The sequence below is a fragment of the Leopardus geoffroyi genome, chromosome A3 (genome assembly GCF_018350155.1).
Source record: "Leopardus geoffroyi isolate Oge1 chromosome A3, O.geoffroyi_Oge1_pat1.0, whole genome shotgun sequence".
Classification (NCBI taxonomy): Eukaryota; Metazoa; Chordata; class Mammalia; order Carnivora; family Felidae; genus Leopardus; species Leopardus geoffroyi.
Window position 1 is genome coordinate 57,956,932 of NC_059336.1, and position 19,158 is coordinate 57,976,089.

The 19,158-nt window shown below is 39.7% G+C and overlaps 1 protein-coding gene and 1 pseudogene across 13 annotated transcripts in view; both read right to left on the bottom strand.

Moving 5' to 3' along the window:
• Positions 1-2,160: 2,160 nt before the first annotated feature.
• Positions 2,161-19,158, bottom strand: part of IL1R1 (interleukin 1 receptor type 1) — a 78,846-nt gene continuing 61,848 nt past the window's right edge. For 7 of the 13 annotated variants that reach the window (XM_045445593.1, XM_045445597.1, XM_045445592.1 and 4 more), the window contains 7 exons: positions 18,284-18,452; positions 16,247-16,312; positions 10,612-10,729; positions 9,469-9,620; positions 7,021-7,164; positions 6,087-6,254; positions 2,161-5,553 (listed from right to left, as the gene is read on the bottom strand). In XM_045445593.1, coding sequence (XP_045301549.1) covers positions 5,135-5,553; positions 6,087-6,254; positions 7,021-7,164; positions 9,469-9,620; positions 10,612-10,729; positions 16,247-16,312; positions 18,284-18,452 — 1,236 coding nt within the window. In that variant the 3' untranslated portion in view covers positions 2,161-5,134. Of the gene's footprint in view, positions 5,554-6,086; positions 6,255-7,020; positions 7,165-9,256; positions 9,327-9,468; positions 9,621-10,611; positions 10,730-13,342; positions 13,595-16,246; positions 16,313-18,283; positions 18,453-19,158 lie in introns of those variants that run through there. The other 6 variants (XM_045445600.1, XM_045445603.1, XM_045445602.1 and 3 more) reach the window with 3 other exon arrangements.
• LOC123580634 lies at positions 13,601-15,457 on the bottom strand (annotated as a pseudogene).

The following is a 19,158-nucleotide window of genomic DNA, read 5'->3' on the forward strand; positions in this document are numbered from 1 at the left end:
TTAGAAGTTAACACCAAGATAATATGCCCTCCTCTCCCTCCATACCCAAAACTTCATAATCTGAAAAAGCTATGTTGTGGCTAAATGAATTGGGGGATGCCTGGGTGGCTGAGTCCCTGTCTCTTGATTTCAGCTCAGGTCATGATCCCAGTGTTGTGGATCAAGCCCTAGCTTGCGTTCCATGCTGAGTGTAGAGCCTGCTTGAGATTCTTTCTCTCCCCCCATGTGCTCTCTCCCTGCCACTCTCTGAAATAAAAAATCCAAAAAATTAAAACTAAGTTTGTTTTATATGTATTGAACAAAAGGCAAAATTTTTTTAAAAATGTATCTTGGGATTCTTTCTCAGACACCAGACAGGGTCTTTCCACATATAAAAACCTTGAAACACAGGTTTCCTAGGTTGTCCTATTTCACAAATGAGCAAACAGGAGGCACAAAACAACGAAGTGCTTTGCTCTAGTTTCAAAACTGCGACAGTGCAGGAATTTATATTCATGTTTTTTCCACCAGATGGCACCCTTACTGAGAAACATTTCTAGAGACAAAAACAAAACAAAACAAAAAAACAAAAAAACCCAACCAAACAAAAACACCTAGAAAACAGAAAAACAAAAACCCTATTCTAAGGAAGTTATTTAGTAAAGAGAATAAAAATCCTCATGACCAAAAAAACAAAAACAAGAACAAAAAAAAAACACTTCTAAATGATTTTTTTGAATGGTTGTTAGCCTTGACTTTGTGTTGTTTGCTAAAAAATATATTAACTGGTAAAATAACCAAAATATGCTAAAAAACCTGAATTTTTCCAGTGAGAAATTCTGTATAAGCAAGTTTTCTGGATAGCTGATCCTGAAGTTTTCTAAGTTCTTGCATTTTTTTTTTTCATTTTTATTGAAAAATCCTTCAGGAATGTGTTAAATCCCTTTACTTTTTAAAAAATTTTTAATTAAAAATAATGTTTTTTATTTGAGAGAGAGCATGGGGCAGGGGGCCAGAGGGGGAGGGAGGGAGGGAGAGAGAGAGAGAGAGAGAGAGAGAGAGAGAGAATCCCAAGAAGCTTCCATGCTGTCAGCGCAGAGCCCAACATGGGGCTTGAACTCAAGAACTGTGAGATCACGACCTGAGCCAAAATTAAGAGTCAGACGCTCAACCGGCCGAGCCACCCCAGTGCCCCTGACTCCCTTTCTTTAGACATTAGACATCCATTAAAGCCCACTGTCAGCAGAGGGTCAGCTTGGACGAACACCAGTCCCCACCCTTTGGTGATACAGAGATGCCATGGCTGAGGGGAGCAGGGCTCCTGGCCTCGGTGTCACGCAGCTCTATCTGGCCACTTGTACTTTATTTTTCTGACTGCTTTACTTCCTCCTTGGTGTCAGTCGCCACTTCTGGTTTATTACTCTTCTCTCTCCAATTTGCAGATTCCCATATGACGTGAGGTAACCAGGTGTATTCACAGAATGACTCCTAAGCAAACTCCCATTTGCTGAGGGCCTGCTGCACGCTAGGCACTTTGCCTGTCAGAATGTACTTCATCTTTCTAACCCTTACACAACTCAGTGAATTCGATATTATACCCATTTTATAGGTGAGGAAACTGGGGCTCAAATAGTTTGTCCAAATTTGCACAGCGAGTCTGAGGCAGGATCTAAGATGGGTCCTCAGACCCCAGGCTGACCTGCCTCCCCAGGCCGGCTCCCCAGGTGCCACCAGAGCCCCCCTGCTTGCTGAGAATATCTCTGAAGCGAGAACAGAACAGCACCGACCATGCAGAGGGCTCTCTGATCTTTAGAGTTTGTGAGCATGGTGAGCTTGCATTGTGGACACGTTGGCCAATTGTGTTCACCTCCTGGGTCAAAGGAGGAACTCAACGAAACCTTTTGCAAAATGTGAAACAGTCCATACAGATGTTGCCCTTGTCTTTTTTGGACTCATAAAGTGTTAACAGTAATAAAACTCACATTTTAATCCATTTTAGAAGCAAGCAAACAAATGGAGTAGAGTTGAGGCTAGAGATGGGATCCAGAGCTCATTGGCTGGCTCGTGGACCCTGAATTCCCCAGACAGAAGGTGTCGTCACCCTACATCAGACCTGGGAGTGTGACCCAGCAAGCCCAGGGCAGGGCCGGCATGGAAACAGATTTTAATGAGGATTCTCAATACCAGCTTTTGCCAATTTTATTGGAAAACAAGTACAGTCCATCGATCAGTGATACATGCTGTACATGAATCTGGTGTTTTACTATATAAAAATACTTGGTATCTGCTTAGAATTGTACAAACACGTTTTTAAAAACCCTTCATCATTAACCAATACAAATATAATTTATCAAAAATACCACTGAGAAAAATGGCTCACTACCTTTTCTGTTATTGCAAATAAACAAAGGGAGGTGGAAGAAGGAAGATATAAATTCTGCTAAGCCAGTTTTTGACAACTGGAAGCGAAATGCTTTATGGCAAACTCTCCTTTAAACACTCACACAAACAAAAAAAATTACCATCAGATAATGCAGTAAAATCTAATTAATGGGAAAGGCCTGAAAGGAAGAGCTTAAAAAGAGGTTTTCAGGGAAAACAATAAAACAAAGGAAGTTCCCAGGGAACTAAGAGTATAGCGCCTTCCCCCGGAATCCCCCCTGGAAGGACTGGGAACGACAGGCGACATGCACTTTCCTGTTGGGGCTCCTCCTGGTCCCAGGGCACATCCCCTGATTCCTGGCCCTCCAGAAATTCCAGGTGCAAATGCCACTGGTAATTCTTGGTTGTTCTCCCCGCTCCTTACTTTCTGGCCAACTTTGCTGCTAAGTCTAATGTTCGGAATTGGCTTTCGTGACACTACACAGCAAGTATATTTTACAGATGACAGACTAAAAATGATCAGCAACATAATACGTTTTAAGCATCTGATAGGCCTTTTGGGGGCATAACAGCCCTCCTGCCCGAGCCCCACAGACTTCTGGCTACAGTTCGTGTATATGCTGGCAAATAAAAATAAGGCAGTTTTTTAAAAACAACAACAACAACAACAACAACAGTCTCAAAACAGCACTATTACGCAATGCTGTCAGATTGGATTTAAGAAAAAGCAGGTAGAAAGAGAAGAGGCAAAGCATTCAACTCTGTTTCTGTCTGGCTCTAACTGCTTTCAGGGGGAAAAAATATGCTATATAAGACTGTGTTCACCCATAGCATTAAGCATAAAAAATAAAAAAAACATAGGGCCTGTCCATGTTCATACAACTTCTAAAAATGGTGCCCGTGCCCCTCAGCAAATGGCACATGAACTTGGCTTTGCAGTTTTCCAGGGTTTCTCTAAGGACTATCATCACGTTTTAAAAAACCGTGTCCTAGACCAAAACAGCAACTTGCTTTCATTTTTAATTCACTAAGAAATATCTACCTTTTGGGAAAGACTATATGACAGCAGAAACATTTTCCGTAAACTCGAAACAATTTTTGTAAATTCCAACACTCAAAAGTTTAGAATTTGGTTTCTTAAAGAAAGCATCTCTAGACTCAGCCACCATCTCAGAAAACAGTCATTTCTTCTCACAAAAGTGCCAGGGTAGGGGCGAAGGGGACACTCGATGACCTGAAGTCAAGCGTTCAGGACACTGCACTAAGAAGCCAGCGACGGAGCTAGAAGCCCTACGTCTGACAGCACTAAGCGTGATTTAAAAAACAAAAAAACAAACAAAAACAAAACAAAACAAAACAAAAAACAGGTCACTTCTTTTCTCTATAAAATTAGGATGATTGTAAAACTTAAATATGAGAATCTGTGGACAGTTTTCAACAAGAAAGCCCCACACAAATCTATGTCACATGTGCTAATTACTGGTGAAGCCACCGCAGACTACAAGAGACAGCCCCTCCTGCAGAGAGCAGGGTCTCTCTAGTTGGGACACAGAACCACCTTCTCATAAAGTGACGGCCAACAGACTAAGTGCCATCGGACTGAGAGCAGAGAGCAGGTGTCTCAGGGCAGTTTCTTGGGGAAATCTCTTAGAGAAACAGAGTTGGGGTAAATTTTGAATTTCATACAAGTCTGGGGGGTTGGAGAAAATTCCAGAAGACATTCTGGTCGGAGGAGACTGGAAGGAGAAGCAGAGATGAAGGAACACTAGGGGCAGGTGTGGAAGTGCGCAAAGGCCGACCTGGGAGTTCACAGAGCAGGACAGTGAGGGGCACAGCTGTGCGGACAGACTGGGGGTTTGGGGGCAGCAGTGGTGAAATGCAAATGCGTAATTGGGCTTTAGGTCCTAAACCGGGAGAGGTGTTTTTAGTAGGAACAGGAGGAGCTTGGAGCAGCATTTTATGAAGGAAGGCTAATCTGTGGGCCAGGTGTGTGACAGAGAGGGAGGAGGAAGGGATTGGGAAGCTGTCCTTCCAAAGACATGATGAGTCAAGTGGAATGCACAAGAGGAAGGTGCTACAGAAGGGTCACTCCAGGGGGGAAGGCGTCCAGAGTGGATCTATTCTCTGCTACTCCTGCTTTTGAAATGCCCTCTCTCCAGCAGAAAGCTAAGGTGATTTCAAAAACATGCAATCCTTTTTTCACTGAAATGAGAATTTTAAAGGGCTGTGAAATGAAATTCAGTCTCTGGAAACAGACTGCTGGCTGTTGATGGGTAGGGAAAATGCGAAGCAAATGGAAAGTTCTCCAAGCATACTTCTTCCCTCCTCTGTGAAATACCAGTCTCACTTTGCCTGCAGCACTGCCAAGGAAAGCCTCTGGGGGGGCCAGTGACCCTGCTATCCCCGGGGGCTGGGTCACAGCTGCCCTCCTTGGACTGTGGACAGCTCCATAAAAACATTTATAGATGATAAATATTTCCTGATTGTTCTTTCCTCTCATTTGCTGTCCTGGTGCCTGATCTCAGTAGTTCAAACATTTGGACAGGGCATTTGTTGCCTTTTAAAAAGGACTGCCAAGCTCTCGGTTCTGAATTGCCCTGACCTGCTATTGTCACCACATCCTGCTCCCTGAGCAATCCGATTCCAGGTGACCTCAAGGATAAGAGACTCTACACGTGCATTTTATGACTGTACAGTCAGTGAGGGCACAGCCTGGCCTGCAATGCCAGAAGACAGGAGTCACCCAAGGAACTCTTGGCCAAGCTTCTCCCTGCTACCCGAGAGGCACATGCACCTCCCTCTGAAGCTTTTTCTTCGAGTCTGGTCTCATGGCCAAGGACAGTAACTGGTGTTTGGATGAAGGTGGCTGCCGCTGGACGGGCATGTGGTACCTGACATTCTTCCAGAACCTTGTCTTTGCAGACTGCACGCCCTCTCTAAAGTCCCCTGACCAGCGTATGGCCCCATGTTTCCGCTTAATGAATTTAATGGTTTCTGGCATTTTCTCATAGTCTTGGATCGTCTCCAGTTCAAGCAGGACAACTTTAATCCCATCCTGAATGAAAGCATTGTACATTGCTATCTGCTCTTCAGATGAATTCTCCAGCCAGCCCAATCCTGATGCCTCTGGGACCAAAACGATGATCAGTCTTCTGCTTTTCTTTATGTTTTCATTAGTGACGTCAACAATGTCTAAAAAACAGGAAGCCCAGCAGAGTAAGTAAAATTTCAATTTATAATCATTCTCTCCCAAACCAAGACCCGACCCCCATCCCCTATGTCGTACAATGTTTTTTTCTCATCCTAATTAAGATTAAAGAAGCTTCTGATTTTATAGACCAGCTTAACACCTGGCCCACAAAAGCTGAATATTTCACTTAGAACTCAGAATACTCCCGGTATAAACTTTAAAGCCTTAAACCATTTGATCTCTTCCACTCTCATTTTACTGTCTCAGTTGTAAAGTAACCAGTGGATCTAACTAGTTCTGAAGTTTTCCAAAACTAAATAAAACTTCGTCAATTCTTGTGCCAACAAAACACAAGAAAAGTAAGTACTTTTTGCAGTTAATAGATGTGGAAATCATCACTACCAACCACTGAGGAGTTCTTAAAACTGCCAAATATATACACCTATGCCACAGTTCTCCTAGAAAGATGAAACCTAGCTTTAGCAATTATTTTTACAACCAGACTGTTTTTTTTTTTTTTCCGTGACACACATACCTTCCCCAACATAGGCGTCCCTTCCATAAATGAACAGCTTATATCCACACTGTTTTTCCAAGACCTCAGGCAAGACTTTAAACACAAAAATATCTGAGTTCGAGGTGGACCCTTCCCCAAGGGTCTTTGGATATAGTATATATGCATCATAGGTCTTTCCATCTGAAGCTAGAGGGGAAAGTAAAATATTTAGATGTATTTGGATCCAATCTATCTGGACCAAAAGATTTGGTAAAGTCAATACCCCAAACATGCATTTCAGAATGAATTATTAATTTTGTGTGGGGGATGGTATGAACGAAGCAGCAATGCCAAAGCACAACAACTTTTTAAAGTGTTCATCGACAAGTTTCTATTTATTGTGCTTTACACTATGAAGGTGTTCTTATGTTATTGAATGGCCGCCTCAGGTGCAGAGATTGTCTATCTCTTGGTCTGGGAACTATCCTTACCTCACTGGTCTTATCTTCTTCCCCAGTGTCTTGGCCCTGAATTCTATCATTCTTCCTTTTATGTATTATTGCAGTATTGGGTTTTTTTTTTTTTTTTTTGCAAGATTTAAACAAAAGAGAAAGTGAGAGGTTCCCTGACACATGAAAATCATTATTTCTTTCTTTTGAAGACAGATCATGGGGTCATCTATGTCCTAACCAGCATGGAGCGGGCCCTCAACAATGCATATTGGATTTACAAGCAGATGCTCTCAATGCCTGTCTATCCCACCATTATGAACACTAAAGCAGTAACCTGGAAAACAATGCTATTTAGTCTATTCAGTTCCAAAACTATAATTATGTACACAAATAGCTACTATTCTTGCATATGCCACATTTCATTTTAAAATTTAAGTAAACACCCTCTCAGCCATCTTCTACATCGCTTGACTACCCCTCATCTCCAACAAGGAAATATTGCATAGAATACAAAGTTGTACCTTTTGGAGGGAGAAAATCATAGCAAGAATCCCTGTACCAAAGCACAATGTCAACCTTGAAGATTTTGTAGATGAAAACAGAGCATGTAATTACTAGAGTTAACATGACAAACACACCAATTGTGTGCTTCTTGAAATCAGGGACTATGGCAGAAAAGAGGGAAAAAATATATTAGAATCAAAAGAATTAAAAATTTGAGCATACCAAATTAAATATCATCATCCCAGAGAAACCATTTTTGGGATTGGCCTGCAATCCCAAATCCCAGATAATATTAACCTATTCATTATCACAACTTAGTAACGCATACTAATGTACAAAGCCATCTAGAATTGATACTGTATAAAACTGAGGTGCATTCTGGGTGTTGTATGGAAACCAATTTGACAATAAATTTCATATATTAAAATAAATAAATAAATAAATAAATAAAACTGAGGTGCATTGTATTAAATTTCCACCTAAATCTTATAATACAGTTGACCCTTTAACAATACAGGTTTGAACTGTGTGAGTCCATTTATATGCATTTTGGTTTTTTTTTTTTACAATACCATACTGTAAATGTATTTTCCTTATGATTTTCTTAATAGCACTTTCTTTTTTCTAGCTTACTTTATTATAAGAATACAGTATGTAATACGTACAACATACAAAGTATGTGTTAATCAACGGTTCATGTTATCCATCATGTTTCCGGTCAACAGTAGACTATTAGTAGTTAAGTTTGGGGAAGTCAAATTTATACTCAAATTTTTGACTGGGAATGGGGGTGTTGGTGTTCCTAATGCCTATGTTGTTCAAGGGTGCACTGTATACAATAACACAGAAAAAAATGCCAAAGACCACAGGATAGAGCACTTCAGAGTAAAACAAGTCAAAGTCACACAAAAGCCTACAAAATTTTCTGGAGGTACAAGAGTTAGCTGGGGAAAGCTGAAGTTTGGGGGTAAGGAAAGAAAGGACTTAGGGATGCCATACAGTATGTTTCACTCTTCCACACTCTCTCAGCTTCACTCTCTAATTATTCACCCAAAGATTACAGTGGAGGAGGGACAGAGAAGTAAGGTGAAGGAGGGGTAATGGGGTGCGGTGTAGAGAAGAAAGAAGACAGTGGCTTCTAAATGTCAGGGGCCATGTGGAAAAGAGAAATCTAACAGTTGCATCACTCTACTTTCCCAGTTTGGGTCTTTGATCCATCCGTAGCTGATTTGGGTATGAAACAGAAATCAGGATTGCACATTTTCCAGACTAATATCCAGTTGGCCCAATGAATAGTTCACATTTACAGCCTTAATTAGTGTAGCTTCACACAAGATCATGATACCTGTAGTGTAAATCTTCCAGATTTCTTGTTTTTATTCAAGGCCACCTTGATTATTCTTGTTCTTTTGCATTTCCATGTGACTTTTAGAATGAACCTGCCCACAACAACACACCCACCCAAACACATACCCACACTTGCACAAATACTGTTGAAATTTGGATTGGAATCTTTTTGAATCCATAGATTCATTTGGGGAGAACTGATATCTTTATAATACTGAGTCTTACAATCTATGAACATTGTATAACCTTAGGTCTTCTCTAATTTGTCTCAATAATGTTTTGTTTCTTTTTTAGTTTGTATCACACTTTTGAACAGACTTTGCTAGACTTATTCCTCAGTATTTGATAATTGTTGATACTATTGTAAATGTAATCTTCTAAATTTAGTTTCTGTTTGTTGTTGGTATTTATAGACATACACAGAAATACCATATATATGCACATATATGCATATGTTTACATATAAACGGAAAGACCAGTGATCTTGCTAAATTCATTTACTAATTCTAATAATTTGTCTATAGGTTTTTAAATTTTCCTCCATGTACACATTGATAAATACCCTATTTTTAATTCAACTACAAACAATCAAAATATTACACAAAGATTTTCAGTACTGTGTTTGATTACACAGTTGAAGAGAACTAGTGATTTCTGACTTCCTTTCTGGAAAGTGGATATTTAGGCTTCCCCTGTTCATCCATTATTCTGTCATTTACCTAAAAATATTCATCAGATACCTATGATATGCCAGACTTAAGTCACTACTAGCTCTGGATATAGAATGAATGGTAAGATAAATGGTCAGCACCATCACAGAATTTAAGTCAAGGAAAGAAAACTAAGTATGACAGATACTGTGACAGGGACATAGGGTTCTCTGAAGTATGTAACAGAGACACTAACCTTGTCTCTTTGGGCAGAGAGCTTGTTAAGAGCAAGCAGCAAGACAGAAAGCTTCCTAGATGTAGTTCAGCTGACAAGTGAAAGAATAGAAATTCGCCAGGTTAAGAGGAATCCAAGAGCTTCTAAGCAGAGGAAATAGCATTGCAAATCTCAAAGTCATGGAATCTTGCAACAGGAAACCAAAACTTCGTTTCAAATATTTGGTTGTTTACCTGGATGTATCAATTGGATATATGCTGAATTTATACCATCTGTATTCTTGGCTACACAGGTAAATGGATATAGATAAAATCTACTTTCCACTTCTGAAATATTAAGTACTGTGATGATTGTGTTCTTTCTTTTGGTTGAAGGATTTTCCACTCTGTTCAAAAGAAAGAGAATACATGAAGTTGTTTGAGTAAAACTACTACAACTCAGACATATACACATGGTTTATCTCTTTATTCGCTACATGAATTACAGCAGAAATTATCACCAGCCCTAAGCACAGGGATAATAATCAGGCTGTTGGCAACACTGATCTGAGATTTTATAGCCCAAAGACCACAGTCAGTGAAAGATTCAGTAGCAGAGATCATGTTAGAATTATCAGCTTCCAAGAAGAAAAAAATGGATGCACATGCTAGTCACCATGGGGCACTGAGAAGAACGCACGAAACAGGAGATTGGGACAGATGACCAAGGAGAATGCTAAGGAGTCAGGAGCTGATCCCTAGAGAGGAATCAGAAAGCCACTAGAGACTTGAGAGGTAGAGTGCCAGGCTCTTGGCCCACCTAATGAGTCTTTCCTAAACTGCTTTTTTTTTTTTCAACGTTTATTTATTTTTGGGACAGAGAGAGACAGAGCATGAACAGGGGAGGGGCAGAAAGAGAGGGAGACACAGAATCGGAAACAGGCTCCAGGCTCTGAGCCATCAGCCCAGAGCCCGACGCGGGGCTCGAACTCACGGACCGCGAGATCGTGACCTGGCTGAAGTCGGACGCTTAACCGACTGCGCCACCCAGGCGCCCCCCTAAACTGCTTTTAAAAACCCAGAATATCATGAAGGGTAATTCAGGAAAGTTGCTTCATTAGAATTCTGTAACACATCTACTTATGGTCAAGAGAAAGCCTTCTAAGTGATTCAGAATTTACACCATGAGGACATGTATTTTTACCTTAAGTGTGTAAGTTCTTATAAATCCTGTTTAGCTCAGCAAAACTCAATATGGGCAGCAAAGCGTCAAGGGCCAGTCAACTGCCAACTAACTCTTGCTATTCAATGAAACCATCCATCAAGGTTGTATAAAGCATGATATGAAGTGTAATACCAAAACTTCTCGGTTGCACAATAGGCTTTTAGCATACTTACGGCAAATAATCCTCCACCAACACTGGGTCGTCTTCATCAATTAATGACCCATTCCACTTCCAGTAGACAAAGTCACTCAACTGGCCACTGACATTGCAGATCAACTGTAGCCTGGATCCTGCAAAGCAATGTATTTTTAATCAGAGCTATTGATTTTTATCTGATCTATCTAGATTAGTAAATGGCTATTGATTAAAAATTTTAAATTATAGAAAAGTACAAACAGAAAGAAAAATTGCCCTTAAACCTACCACTCGGAGAGAACCGTGATTAGTAACTTCATGTATCTCATTCTTTGTGTATACGTGAAATTTTTAAAATGAAACATTATTGTCTACTATTTATAAATATTGTATACTGGGAACTTCAGCTCACATGATCAGCCTTCAAAAAGAGGCCGTTTCATGGCTGCTTAGTATTCTGTAATACAGATCTACTATGATTAATGGCTTTTCTATTGCTAAACACAATTTGCTTCTAATTTTCATTATTAGGATTAATATTCTAATGAACACCCTTGTGCATCAATATTGTACATATCCTGAAGTATTACTTTGAATCTGGAAATAGAATTAAGAGACAAACATATTTAAAAACTCATCCTCCCTCTTCCAAATGAGACTGTACATATCTACACTTTGTCCAGCAGGGTATATGAATGCTATCTCACCCCCAAGCCCCCAGATTCCAAATATATTTGCTTAGTCATTGTCCAATGAGAGAATTAAAAACGCCATTTAAATTTTTGTGTGAATTTCTTGGGATACCTGGGTGGCTCAGACAGTTAAGCGTCTGACTCTTCATGTTGGCTCAGGCCATGATCTCAAGCTTTGTGAGTTGAGCCCCACATCAGGCTCTGCACAGACAGTGTGGAGCCTGCTTGGGATTCTTTCTCTCTGCCCTTCCCTGCCTCTCTCTCTCTCTCCCTCTCTCTCTCAAAATAATAAAGAACGAAACTTTAAAAAAAAACAAAAACGTTTCTGCATTTCTTGAAATCATGGTGAATGGACATCTTTTATAAGTTCAGTATCAGTTTGTTTTTAAGAACTGTTTGTTATGCTTACTGTCCATTATTTAATTGCTTCTCATATTAACTCCACTGCTGTATGGGAGCTGTTTATTCACTGAGGATATTAACGTTTTATCATACATGAAAACTATTCCAAATAACTTTCAGAGTTCGTTGCTTTTGTTTTATTTCTGTCTATGGAAATTCTTTGATATTTCTCTCTCTCTCTCTCTCTCTCTCTCTCTCCCCCTCCCGCCCTCCCTCCCCTTTTTTGGTCAAATTTCTGTTTTATATGTTTTCACAATTTTTTCTAAAAGCTTTACCCCAAATCAGGAAAATACCCAAGTACATTTTCATTGAGGTATATCATGTTTTCATTGTTCTGACTGTTTTAGTTGTTTACTCTGTCTAGAATCTAACTGGTTATGGTGTGAGGGAGAGATTTAACTTCATGTTTTTATCCAAATAGCTCATTTATAATTTCAGAACCCCTTATTGGATAATAATTTGTAATGCCACTTTTGTCATAAAATAAATTATTTGGAACTTTCTTGGTTGAGCTAAATGTGTATACTGATGTCAAGGGTACCACAATCTTAATTACTATAGTTTTAGGGTAAACATTGGTATTATTTAGAGCTCTTCTTGTCAATACTATTTTAATAATCTCATCATTTTAATATTCTGGGTGAATTTAAGAATCACTTGCAAACTTTTGAGCCCATTCATATTTTTGTCAGAATTCCATTAAAACTATAATTTTAGGGGAGCCTTAGGTGGCCCAGTTGGATAAGCATCCACCTTCAACTCAGGTCATGATCTCACAGCTCTGGGTTCGAGCCCTACATGGGGCTCTGTGCTGACAGCTCAGAGCCTGGAGCCTGCTTCAGATTCTCTGTCTCCCTCTCTCTCTGCCCCTCCCATGCTCACACTCTATGTGTCCCTCTCTCTCTCAAAAATAAATAACCATTTAAAAAATTTAAAAAAATAAAACTACAATTTTAAGAGTTGATATCTTTACAATCTCTAGTTTTCCATACAGGAAAAACATACATTTCTATTAAAGTTTTCCTTAAATTGGTGTTTCTCAAGACTGTTTCCATTATTGCTCCCTTTTGAGTCTTTTCAGACATTTTTACCCTAATTGACTACCTCCCCATGAATTTTTAATACCACAGACATACAGTATATCTGTTGATTGAGATTTTTTTCCTCTAAATACCAATTTTATCCCCACTGGAAACAACATAGCTCCCACTCCTTGTCAATATGCATGCTTTAATCTCAATTTTCCTGATATTTATATGTCAGAATTTTTTTCTCCCCTCTAAATCCTATTTATTTTTAAAAGATTTTGCCAAGAAACTATAGACATCTCTATGACGTATTGCAAGCAGGATCTCTTTCCCCATTATGTTTTCTAGTTGGTTACTGGCAAACAAGTTCACCATTTTTAGAATATTGATTTTGTTACAAGAATTTTATGTATTTTAATGAAGTTTGTTATAGACAATGTCCATTTAAAACCCATATCCCCAGGCCAAAAAGTACAAATAAAATAAAAAAGTGCAGTGTTCTGTGGTATACACTTGTGTATGAATAACTTTATTGACCGCTTATGAAAAGCAGAACTTTTCGGGGATCTTCTGACAAGATTTTTCTTTAATCTTAAAATGCTTTCTCTTCAGTGACACCATCTTTGGAGTCAGTCACTGTTCTCACCATCTCTATGCCACCTCGACTCCAACCTGCTATTCCTCTTCTTTGGGGTCAGACCCCCAGATTTTAAAAGGAGTTTTAAATTAAGGAAAGGCCATTTTGCCACAGCTCAGTTCTCTGAGAAACTTCCATCTCCCACTGAAAGCCACAAGTCAGGAGGGAAACAATCACGTGCTGGAACTTCAGGGCCAACTGGAAAGCCAGTATGAACACTCACGTCGGTCTTATTCACCACAAGCCTGAAGAAGCATGGTCCTGGAAAAGATGGCCCCTCTGTGCACACACGTAATTTATAAAAAGGAGAGGGCAAAGGAAGGAGACTGAGGCTCGATTACTAAAAATCAGCACCATGAAAACAAATGATAATGACTAATGGACACCAGAACTCAAATTACCAGAGGTTTTAACGAGGGGAGGTGACAGTCTTCAGTTCCATCTTGAACGCCACAAAAGAGCTGTTTTTAAAAGTAAAAAGGGACTGATGGGAAAGAAGGAAAGATAAAAAGAATATCTAAACTGCTGAAGGACCCTATTTGCTCCTGATATCCTGCTAAACCTCAATCACTTCTTCTTCCTCCATTCCCAACTCCTTCCGACTGTGATTATCAGCAATTCTCTGACCTTTGAAGAGAAGCCTGAGTGAATTCACTGGAACTCCCAGTCTTTGACAGTATGGTGCTTGGCGTTTCTTGAGACACGTTGTCTGTCATCTTCACTGCAAAGTGAATCTCACTGCGATCCTGGCCAACGACTCTGAGTTTAATGTATGCTCTTTCCTTCTTATCCCGCAAGTCCCCACTTTGCGGGGCTTTGACTCCTGGTCAGACATAGTGATGATGGCTTCACCCAGGGTCTCCTCCTCACAGCAGTGGCCTCGGAGAAGTAGGCCTTCGCTCTGGGATTCACAAATCTATCTCTTCCCCACAGCACACCACCACAGCTGGAGGGACTTCTGCTATACCTAGAATATTAATTTTATATCTGGCCAATTAGTAATATATTAATTCTAATTTTAATAATAAAGTCATTTTCTCCCTTACAGTAAGCATGACTTGGTTCCTTTACTTATGGTTGTATCGGTGGGCACTTCTGAAATATGTTAAGTAATGCTGGTTATGTGGGCATCTTTGTCTTGCTCTTGACTTCAGTGAGGGGTCTATACCTGTAGAAGGTCTAACACAACAGTGGCTCACCATGAAGAATGTTAGTGACTATTGGTTTGAACTGATGTTATTTATTAAGTTAAGGAAGTATCCCTTAGTTCCTAAGTTATTTTACTGGTAATTTGTATTGAATCTTATCAGATGCCTGTTAGACCTACAGGGTAATCATAGGACAGGGTGATGGGTGCATCAGACCAACATGATACATTAAAATATAATAACATATGATATATTAAAATATGTTTCTGAATATGAAGCTATTTTTAGATTTGGAGATCAATGTCACCTAAACTATAGAGCTCTAAAGTGTACACATCTAGAACAAGAATTCTTAACAGAGGCTATGGCCACCAGGGCAAAAAGTGGATCTTGGGCAAGAAAATCCTTAGATATTGCAATGGTTTGTGACCCTGCAAAGTGCACGGTACATCAACAGATATACAATATATCTGTGGCATTAGAAAACTGAAGAAGGGAAAAAGATAGGGTGGGGGTAGGGTGAATGCCTTTTTAGGCTCTACAGGGGAGCAGTAATAAGGAGAAACAAAAAAGCATTGCTCTAGATTCTATACTGCTCTAGATTCTATATTGGCTTATATGTAATTGTGAGTTTTCACATCTTTGTTTTTTTATATCTGTGAATGCCTTTATATTACCTCCCACCATTAATAACTGCTTGGACACATACAGCATCCATTGGTCCCAAACTTTTACCTTCTAATCTCTGTACAACTATTCACGGTCTTCATGCAGTTAGTTTCACAGAAGAGAACTTTATATGCCAGCCTGGTGTTTGATCCTCTGATATAAAAATCTGTTTTTATGTTTGGGCCAGTGGTTTTCCATAAAATTTTCAGTGACAGCAGAAATGTTCTATATTTGTGCTAATGCAGTAATCACTTGTCACATATGGTTATTAAGCCCTTGAAATATGGCTACCACGACCGAAGAACTAATTTTTTTTTTTTAATTTTTTTTTTCAACGTTTATTTATTTTTGGGACAGAGAGAGACAGAGCATGAACGGGGGAGGGGCAGAGAGAGAGGGAGACACAGAATCGGAAACAGGCTCCAGGCTCTGAGCCATCAGCCCAGAGCCCGACGCAGGGCTCGAACTCACGGACCGCGAGATCGTGACCTGGCTGAAGTCGGACACTTAACCGACTGTGCCACCCAGGCGCCCCCTGAAGAACTAATTTTTAATTGAACTAAATTAACTAATTTACTTAATTTAAATTTACATGTACATAGTCACATATTGCTGGTGGCTATCGCATTGTATAGTTTAGGTCTGGATGCTTATAGGATTATGTCTTTGTTCCTGAAATAAAAAAATTTTCACTGATTTGATGGTCATCCTAGAAGAAAAAACTTATCCTTTTTGGTCTCTTATCTTATTCTTCTGCCTGAAAACTTAGCTCTGGTCATAAGAAATCCATCCTGTACCAGTCAGATAAATTATACTTCTCATTTCTAGTCCTTTTGAACTTGGTCTTTGGCTAGTGTTTCCATCGATAATAAGTATCCACAGGAGAGTGGGGGTGGACAAGTCAGACAAGGCTAGAGTTTTGTCCTGAGAGGCAGGAAATCCAAAGAAACATTTAAAGACATAATCTGTGCCACTTTCCCACTAATGGTAGGTGTATTCAGTAAATGATTTAGGTTATGTGTAGTGAAGGCAGAGTTTATCTTAATCTTGAGTTCAAAATAATGATTTCAGCATATTCTGATTGGAGCCCACTTACCCAGACTTGCTTCCATTGTCTCATTAGTTGGACTCACAATTATAGGCTTCACAGGCTTATCTTCCTCTGAAAGACAAACATCAGCAGGGGTTCTTAGTCTCTTACAGAGCAGAATCTCAGCGGATGACAACAGTTAGCAACATATACCTAAATATATCACATGGAGTCTGGCCAGATATTCCCCTGAGAGCCCAGCGCATATATGGCAGGAAAGAGAGGGCAAGAAGTGAAAGGAGGAGGCCACCACAGAGGCCACGGCAAAACCATGAACGCCTGCCAGAAAGCCTGGGCCCTGCTGAGTCCATCAAGTTTGGTGCTACAAACACACATATCACCAGGACTCCAGACAAGTGCCTCTTCCTAAAGCAAATCAGGAAAAGCGAGTAGCTGTGGCAAGGTACTTCTGTGGATGACGCATTATTAACCAGAAGGACCGTCCAGTGCTAGACCTGCTTGTATTTCGTAATTTTAGTAATGACCCAAGATTGGAGTGCCAAGAAATTTGGCATCATTTATTAAAAAGGGTGGAAAAGTATTAAGGAGCTCCAGAAATCCATCTGAGTTTTATTTACAAGAAGACGGACTTCAAAGGTTGATCTGTAGCCAAGCCTGAGAAACTATGAGCTGGAATGGCCAGGATTCCACCATAGTCAAAACAAAACAAAACACAAAAGGCAAAAAAACAAAAACAACAACAACAACAATGAAGCAAACTCCATCAGAGCAGGATATTGTCTCTTTTGTCCCCTGACGTATACCTAGAACAGTGTGCCTGGCATAGAGTAGATGCTCAATTAATATTTTTGAATCTGCCTTTATGAAAACAAAATATGATCTCATCTCTGATGAAGTATATTATTTCTATAGAAGGGATCAGAAAATGAGACAGAGGGTATTTAACACATAATTGACCTATCTAAAAAATTCCCTAGTTCTCTCTAAAATTCTGTCTGTCGCTCTGGTTGCCGTATGTCAAGAAAGACAAGCCAGAGCTACACAATGGCCAGAGAGAAGCTGCTAAAATCTCAGGATGGTAGTGATATAAAGACTGCTGGAAATTATAATGCACTGGTGCTTGTAGGATGTGGGCAAGGAATTAATTTTGATTCAATAAAATTAACGTTTAAAAAATATAAATTATTAGATGATTGAGAACACCTAGCTATAGGTAGGGTGATCATATTTTGGAATTACCTGAGATAGTCCCCATTTTTGCCTCTTGTCCCAGCATAATTACTAATAAGACTCCTTTAACTTTTAAAGTCCTGGTTAAAGTAACTCTTCTATTACTGAAAGCTTACGAAATCTGACACAGAAAGGTTGAACATTCTGCCCATCCCCAGGTAATGTAGGAGTGCATTTTCTTGTAAAATAGCTTCTAGGGGAAACATAGTTAACAGAGAATTGAAAGCCTCGAGAAGATTTACTAGAAAAATCATCATACACCTTTTTACTTCTCCTCTGTTCTGCACCAGGCACATGACCACAAGTTGAGCATACCTGATTGCTGATCTCCCCAACAGTCTTGGAAGGTTGTATCCCATTACAGAGGAGGAAACAGGCTTAGAGAGGTCAGGCGAGCTAACAAGAAACTAACAAGAGGTAGAGCGTGCTCTGGGAGTGCAACGTGTTCCAAAGCCCATCAGCGCCCACCCCATCACACCAACAACCCTCACTGCTACACACTCAGACTCCCCAAGCGAAAGACCTTGGAACTACTCTTCCTCATACACCAGCCACAGGGAACTCCAGAGCTCTCTGGAAGAACCATCTTTCGCCATGCCAAAGAACAAGCCTCTTGCTTCCATTGGAAAACAGCTCTTAACTGTTGGTCAAATTAGCCCTGCATCTGAGGCAGGAATGCAAAACATAGACGCGGTATTAGCAACAAAGACTAAACTAACAGCCATGTGACATTTGGCAAGTCACCAAGCTGCTCTTGGGTTTAGTTCTTCCATTAACAACGAAGGGAATACTAGAATCATGATTTCTGGGCCTTCCCAGGTTCAAATTCCTAGGACTGGAGCTATGACTCACCTAGAGTGAGAAGTTCTATAACCCGGGTAATACGATACTGCTTTCCCAAGTATGTATAGGATGCTTGACAAGTATAGTTCCCCTTATGTGCTGCAGTCACATTTGTCATGATGAGTCTATTTGTCAGTCCAGTAAAGTTCACATTGTCAAGTAGTAGAGGTTTGCAATCCTAGACAGAGGGAGAGGAAGGGAGTATTGAAAACCAATTAATGAATTCCCCCTGCCTACCAGCAAAAGAAACTCTGTTTTTTCACATTGGTAAATGTTTTACAAACGTGTCTATTTATGTGTATGTATGTGTATACACACGCACACACATATGTATACATGCATATTTATGTTCATATATATTCATACATATGTGAATTGAAAACCTCAGGAGAATTTACAAAAATAATCTCACAGGCCTATTTATTTCTCTTCTGTTTTGCACCAGGCACATGATCACAAGCTGAGCACATGTATGAATACATATATGACCATGTTCCTTACATACAAGTTTTAATATAGTATGTTTTTGGCAATACTCACCATTACATTTCCAGGATATTAAATGTTTATGCCTATGAGCCTTGCACTTTGAAGACAAGTGAAGACAAATTTATTTGCAAGAAAAACATGTTTGAGGAAAGAATGCTAACACCATATTTTCTTAGTAATGCTGTACTTCCTTTCTTCACTGACATTATTTATTTTGTATTTCTTCACCCCTATAAGATGATTCCCCACATAAGCTCCAACCAACTAGGTAGAGCGAAAGCACCAAAAAACGTGATGTGTTCCATGGAGTGCTAGCCAATCCACTTTCAAGATAGTAACAGAAACCACTAAATTATTTCAGGATCACTTAATATTTTTAATAAAGCAAAAATACA